The sequence below is a fragment of the Ceratotherium simum genome, chromosome 22 (genome assembly GCF_057802395.1).
Source record: "Ceratotherium simum simum isolate JZ-2026a chromosome 22, ASM5780239v1, whole genome shotgun sequence".
Lineage (NCBI taxonomy): Eukaryota > Metazoa > Chordata > Mammalia > Perissodactyla > Rhinocerotidae > Ceratotherium > Ceratotherium simum.
The window spans coordinates 32,562,784-32,570,099 of NC_141921.1; the positions used below are offsets into that span (position 1 = coordinate 32,562,784).

The 7,316-nt window shown below is 54.4% G+C and overlaps 1 protein-coding gene across 1 annotated transcript in view; it reads left to right on the forward strand.

Moving 5' to 3' along the window:
- The window catches only part of MYOM3 (myomesin 3), a 45,679-nt gene extending 38,767 nt beyond the window's left edge, over window positions 1-6,912 (forward strand). The window contains exons 29-36 of the mRNA XM_004426120.3: window positions 1,037-1,124; window positions 1,654-1,692; window positions 1,940-2,048; window positions 3,215-3,378; window positions 3,554-3,590; window positions 3,782-3,804; window positions 5,510-5,565; window positions 6,560-6,912. Of these exons, the coding sequence (XP_004426177.2) occupies window positions 1,037-1,124; window positions 1,654-1,692; window positions 1,940-2,048; window positions 3,215-3,378; window positions 3,554-3,590; window positions 3,782-3,804; window positions 5,510-5,565; window positions 6,560-6,820 (777 nt within the window). The 3' untranslated portion in view covers window positions 6,821-6,912. The remainder of the gene's footprint in view (window positions 1-1,036; window positions 1,125-1,653; window positions 1,693-1,939; window positions 2,049-3,214; window positions 3,379-3,553; window positions 3,591-3,781; window positions 3,805-5,509; window positions 5,566-6,559) is intronic.
- Window positions 6,913-7,316: the final 404 nt, after the last annotated feature.

Genomic DNA, 7,316 nt, shown 5'->3' on the forward strand with positions numbered 1-7,316 from the left:
CTTTGTCACCACGGTGCAAGCTCCTGGCACAGGGCCTGGCATCAAGTAGCTGCTAAGTAGCCACTGGGTCTTGTTATAACCATCTGTCCCGCTGGTGCAGAATTTTCTGGCTTCCAAAGAGTTACCTCCCTTGATCCTCACAGCAACTAGAGCATGTAGCCAGGGAAGGATTATGCCACTATTTTACAGATGAGTAAACTGAGGCTCAGGGGTTTAAGTACCAAGACACCAGACTGGAGGGTGGGATCAGAAGGCAGTCCCATCACCCTCCCCGGGGTTTGGCGGGGACTTGGAGCCCTCACTTAGGGACTAGGGAGGGGATGTAGGAGAGGACTGTTGGGGTTCAGCCCTTTGATCCCCAGGTTAAGAGATGCCTCTGCCTTGGATCCTGCCTCGAAGCACACCATGTAGAGGACCGGGCGGGGGCGGGGAGGCAGAGAGTACCCCCCCAGGTCCTGCAGGAGGTGCTGTGGAGTAAGAGGTCACTTCTGACCTCTGGCCCTTGCTTTAAAAGCACAACCTAAGTTCTGGCTTTGCTCAGTGTTGGTTCACCCTTATTTGGGGTTGACAAGCATGTACCAGAAAGGACCCCCTTGTCCTGGGTGAAAAAAACCACACTTCCTCCTGGAGAAGTGCAGAGGGGTCCCTCCATCCAGGGTCCCCCAGGGAGCAGGGCAGCTCAGTGGAGGGCGTGCCAGGCTCTGACAAGCTCTGCAAGGAGGGCTTACTATGCTCTGCTCCGAGCAGCTGCCTGTGAATCCAAACGTGGGGCATCTGTTTCTGCCCTCAACTCCCCCCACCCCACCCCATCTCTAGGCCCAGACAAGCTGAGCTTGGAATCAAAGGGCCCTGGAGCTGGAAGGAGCCTTAGAGATCACTCATTCCAGATGGGTAAACTGAGGCCCAGGCAGGAGAAGGGTCTTAGCTGAGATCACACAGAGAGTTGAGGGGCAGGCCTGGAGCCCAGGCTGCTCTTCTGTCCATGGCTCCTTCTGGAACCCATGCTGACACCGCCTTCCCTCATCTTTCTTTCCAGCTGGCCAAAGAGGACAAGGGAATTTATAGAGCGATGGTTTCTGACAATCGAGGGGAGGACGACACCATACTGGACCTCACAGGTGAAGGTAGGAGCTGGCGGTGTTAGAGACAGGCCGGGAGGGCCGTGGGGAGATCACACTGAACCAGGAGACTGTGATACGACCTGTGGGGTAAAATTTATGGGGTCCCTATGTCACTTGGGGCAACTGCGGCACAGACAGGTTACGTGTCCTGCCCAAGGCTGCACAGCTAGTCAGTGGCAGGGCCTGGTCTGTGTGGCGCTGATGCCCGTATTCACTGCAGTATACCACAGCGAGCCCAGGCTTCGAGACCTAAAGCCTGAGTTCACTCCTTGCCACACAGTGGGCTGGTTGGCTCAGCCTGCAAGAAAATTGTCAAGTCAGCCCATTTGTCCTCCATGGTACCCCCCTGCCCCATCAATCACTGAGTACCCCAGATCCCCTGCACCCCCAGGCCATGGGAGTCATCCTGCAGAGCTCCCTGTGCCCCGAGAGCTGCTCATGGGCTCCACCAGCTTTTTCCAAGGACGTCCCATCCTGGCGCATCCATAGGGGAGCCCTACATCAGCTGACCAGTCTCTCTGTCTCCCTCCAGCCCTGGACGCCATCTTCACTGAGTTGGGCAGGATCGGTGGTAAGCAAGCCCCTCTCTTTGCCCAACCCTGCCCTGACGCCAAATAGCCTCCAGGGGACCTCCAACCAGCCTTGGCTCCCAGGGTGGGTTTAGTTTCCAACCTCAAACACTGGGGAGAAGCTCCTGCCTCCTCACAACACTGCCTTTTCCCCACCGCACCCCCAGAGCAAGGGCGAGCTGGCTGGCCCCAAAATAAGCTGCACAAAGGGCCCTGGGGCAGACCCACTCTAATCCTTTGCCTCCCCAGCCCTCTCTGCGACCCCACTGGAGATCCAGGGGACTGAGGAGGGGATCCGGATCTTCAGCAAGGTCAAGTACTACAACGTGGAGTACATGAAAACCACCTGGTTCCACAAGTAGGTTGGCCTTACCCTGGAGCCCTCGCCAGGCTGAAGGGGGCTCGGCCCCTGCCCCAGAGCCCAGTCCCAAGGAGTCGGCAGAGACAGGGTCTCCCCCAGTCCTGCTGTCCACAGAGGGAGTCAGGGATAGGGAACAGCTGGTAGCGTTTCCCCAGGGAAGGTGGGAACCCTGTGGTAGGACCATTTTTCCAGAATGTCCATGGCCACAGAAGGATCACTGTCTTAGAGTAGCATCTAGAAACTGGGGGAGGGAAGGATGCAGGAACAAGGGAGAACCAGATGGTCAGGTGGGTCATGGTGCGCCTGTGGGTCTTTGCAGCCTTAGCAAACTCAGGCTGCCAGGCTGAGGGGAGAGGTGCAGGCAGAGGAACCTGTGGGGCTGACAGCTAACTGAGGGCCAGGGCTTGAAGGCAGAATAGATAAGGTATCAGAGACTTAGCTGGGAACTAAGTGACCCCAGATAGTTTGAGAGCAGAATTTTCCCAGTGCTTCTTCTCATCTGCATGCCTCAGCCTTGTGGAACAGACATTGCTGCACCCATTCTGTGGAGAAGGCTAGCTGACGTGGTCAAGTTTGTCACGTGATTGAGAGCCAAGCTGAATTCCAGGACAGTGGGCTCCTTCTCTAGCCAGAGTTTCTGAGCCCTGTGACTAAGCCCAGAGGTGTCACTTCTGCAGCACAATACTGGGGACAGGGGCTGGGTGTCTCCAGGAATGAAATTTAAGTAAAGAAGGGAAGGAGCTTATATGGTTTCTAAGGGCTAGAGGAGAGTGATTGTGGGAAGAAACCCTGGGAGGGTTTAAGATAAGGAGAATGAAGAGGTGAGGAAGTGACTCCCGAGGGTGGAGGAGGTGGTGGCTGCTGCCCCTCGAGTGCCTCAGAGTCTCAGCCTGCAGGACACGTCGCAAATACAGGCGCGGCACTGGACACAGTCAGTGTGCCACGAGACTGGACGAATGGATGGTTGAATGATGATGAGTGGACGAGTGAGTAGATACTTACCGAATGTCTCATGGATGGTCACTACCTTCACCCCACAAATCTGGAAACAAAACCCCAAGAGAGGAGTTTGGGGCTGGGGGTGCGTGTAAACCGGCAGCCAGCAAGCCTGTCCCTGGCAGCACTGATCAGCTGAGCCGTGTTAATCATTTCTTTGCGCTCAGAGAGAAACGCCTGGAGAGTGGTGACCGGCTGAGGGCTGGCACCACTCTGGATGAGATCTGGCTCCACATCCTGGACCCCAAGGACTCAGACAAGGGCAAATACACCCTGGAGATAGCTGCCGGGAAGGAAGCCCGGCAGCTCTCAACCGATCTCTCAGGGCAAGGTGAGCCGTCCACCCGCCCGTCCACGGTGAACCTGTTTAGAAAACCCCGTGGTCTTTTGGGGGGACTCCCCTCTCCCCACCCAATCCTGGCATTGCCCCAAGAGAAGACTGGAACGGGAGGAGAGAGCGGAGGGACAGTCCGCTAAGCCCCTCTCCTCCCCTTTCCTTCTCGCAGCTTTTGAAGACGCCATGGCCGAGCACCAGAGACTGAAGTAAGTCCCCTCTGCGTTTCTTGGTGGGAATCACAGGCCCCTCCGGGGCGTGGCGTGAGCTGTGCACAGGACCCCTTCCTGGGAGCCCTGGCCAGCTCCACCTGTCCCTTGTCACCTGCCCACCCCTACCAGGGCAGGACCGCCCTTTAACAAGTGGAACCCTGAGCCGTATTCTCCTTTCTGTTTTTCAGAGCCTTGGCCATCATCGAGAAGAGTAAGTCCACCAATATTTCTCTTGTTCTCGTTTCCGAGTTTGAGGTGGCTTCTCAGGAGCTCACACCTCCCGGCAGGCTGCTGGGTCCCAGTTCCCCGGGGGCTCTGCGTGGCTCTGGGCTGTCACGGGGCTGCCAGGGAGACCTGGGCAGTGGCAGTGCGAGGATAGAGAGATAAGGAGTCGGTGGATACTGAGACCGTGGGTGGGACCAGACGGCAGGGGACAGACGGGGATGAGGCCGGCCTTTCCCGGTGACGTGTGGGGAGGGTCCCACTTGAAAGCTGGAGCTGGTTCTGGCTGTCGGGGACCAGGGCCTCATCTAATCCCGGACACAGCCCCAAGGCCAGAGGGAGGAGGCTCGGGCTCTGAGCACCGAGCGCCACCCCAAGTCCACGCGCTCGAGCTGCATCGGGTCTCCCCCGGCCGGTTCCAAACCATCCAGTTCCAGGATCTGGCTTTCCGGTCTCACTGACCCGGCAGGGCAGAAGTGGGAATTTCCACGAGGGAGACTTCTGGCAGCAGAGCAAAGCAACCCCTGACAACAAGGAAGGAAACTGAACGCCTATGAGAAACAGAGAGAGAAACGAAATGCCACCAGCTTGGGGCCATTTGTGGGAGGGAGAATTCACCCTACATGGCGTCTGGTCCCCGAGTGTCCCCACTTGGCAGGAAGTGCAGGCCTCAGCGTTCATAACTGTAATCTGGAAGGAGCAATCGGGGGTCTAAGGCCGTGCGTGAGAAACTTTTGCAGAGTGGCCACCTTGGTGGGAAGAGCACGGCCCAGAGAACCGCCTCAGCCTGTGCCCTGCCAGAGGAGCGCCGACTCAGGGAGGCTCTCTCAAGCCACCACACCACCAGTCTAGTCACTTCCCCAGCTAGAGCACCCCCTCCCATTTGGGGTGCTGTGTCCCTGGACAGGACTCCCCTTCCAGGACCCTAAGAGAGGGAAGCCGAATTCACCATATTTGGTTGCTGGGGCTGGTGGAATCAAGAGTCAAGGGAAGTGGATCATTTCACCCAGCTGTGAAGGGCTTGTGACCATTCCTGGCCACAGCAGCCTCCATCTCTGGGGCTACCCTCCCCCGCCCCCACATTCAGGGTCCTGCTCCCCTTATGTCCACTGGACAGACAAGCTACTTTGAGGTCTTTGCACTTCCCTGATCCACGGTCCAGGGTCCGTGCTACCCACTCCTTCTGTTCCCACAGCCTTGAGTGAAGCATAAGCAATGTATTGGCTTTCTGATTTCTTAGTGGTTTACAACCACATTCTCTTCCTGCCCACCCACAATGGCCACCAGGTCCCCTTGACCAGAGTCAATGTCCCAACAGCTCCATCCCACTTTTCCTGTCCCCTCCTAGCTCGCTGCCTTAGCTGGTTCATCACACCTGCTGTGTGCATTTTGCCAAGTTAAGGCTCAGAGCAGTTTTATTTACCTTCTTTTCCAGTTCCCTCACTGTCACCTCCAGGTACCACCAATCATGACAATGATCTCAAGTCAATGACAGAAGCACATTATGTCCCCTGTCTTCTGTTTATGAAGTCAAGGAAAGATGTAATACAAATTTAAAGATTTCCACCCAAAATGATGAAAATAGAAAAAAGAAGCATTGCTTAAAAATAAACCTCAACTCTGTGGAAACCTGCTTCTGGGAAGCAACCTGCAGGAAAACATTCATCACTGGGGGTCTCGTTTTTCCCTTCCAGATCGTGCCAAAGTGGTGAGGGGCCTGCCAGATGTGGCCACAATCATGGAAGATAAGGTACCGACCATCCCCAGACCACGGCCGGCAGTCCCGTGCTGTGGTCTATAGTGTGTCCGTCAAAGATTGTGAAAACAATGTAGCACCATGGATTCCAGAGCCAAAGGGGCTGGATCTGCCAAGTGACCAAGTGACCACACCTCACTGGTCGCATCTAGTATGAAGGACAGACACGGAGCCTGGTGTCAGGCCCATGAGGTGCCCGCCCCAGCTCTACGCCTCCTCCCTAGGACACTGGGGGCATCATAGACTTCTGTCCGTGAACTTAGTTTTCACAATAGTTGGACTAGATGATTCCTAAAAGCCCTTCCAGGGCTGAAATTATGCAAGTCTAGTCTTCTAGAAAAAGATAGCCAACGTTTTTATGGTGCTTACTTTGTGCCAGACATTATTCCATATGTGTACATACTTTAGCTTGTTTGACCATCAAGGTAACCACATGAAATGGCATAATATTACTAGTAACACTTTATAATTGAGGAAACTGAGGCCCAGAGAGGTTAAGGGACTTACCTAAGGTCACACAGCTTGAAGGGGCAGAGCTGAGGTTCACACCCAGACTCTGAGTGTTTCACCATTACACTATAGTGCTCTGCATTAGAGCTTGTTCAAGAATTTTCTAACTCAATTCATAAATCTTTATATTAAAGCAATATAGCTTTATTTTCATGGTAAAATCATAATGACTTATATATATGACAAAAATCAATAAAGCAAAATTCAGGCCATTCTGGGGCAGATAACTGCTAGAGAAATAATGGTCGGAAATTCTAACTAATAAGTATTCCCATAGAAAAGTTGAGGATGGAGGATGTGGGGTTAAAATAAAATGTCTCTCCCTTTAATGTTATCCCTTTATGGGTTACGATAAAACACACATAATGAATTTATCACAAGGAGCAACTTGTACGGGGAGCTGTGTGGGGCAGCGAAGGTGAATGCCGAGGTGTGTTACAAGGAGGGGAGACTGAGTGTTCCCTTCCTGTCTTCTCAGACTCTGTGCCTGACCTGCGTCATCTCAGGAGACCCCACCCCTGAAATCTCTTGGCTGAAGAATGACAAGCCTGTCACCTTCCTTGACCGCTACCACATGGAGGTGAAGGGGTTGGAGGTCACCATCACCATCGAGAAGGTCAACAGTGAGGACAGCGGGCGCTATGGTGTCTTCGTCAAGAACAAGTATGGCTCCGAGACGGGCCAGGTCACCATCAGCGTGTTCAAGCACGGGGAGGAGCCGAAGGGGCTGCAGATGTGATGAGCGCATTCGGGCGCAGCCTGAGGTCTAGTCTGCACGGACCAGTAGGGTCAACCAGTGGGTGACAGCCTGGCACAGGCCACGGGGGCACAACAGGGGGGAAGGGGACAGGGTGGAACCCGGGACACAGGGGTAGGGGTGGAGTGGACACTCCAAAGTAGAGAAGCAAAGACCTTGCTGGGGTCCCGAGAGACCTCCAGGACTTGGATTAGGAGACCTACGTGCAAGACTCAGTTTCAACTCTAAACCCTCCATGAGCCTTGCCTTTCTCATCTTTCAAATGGGAATTCTACTCCTCGGAGTTGTTTATGAAAATCCCTTATAAACCACATACCATATACCAGTGGATCTCAACAGGAGGCAATTTTGTCCCACAGGGGACATTTGGCAGTGTCCAAATTTTAGGCTGTCACAACTGGGGTTGTCTACTGGCATCTAGTAGGTAGAGGCCAGGCATGGTGCTAAACACCACAGCTCCCCACCACACAGAATTATC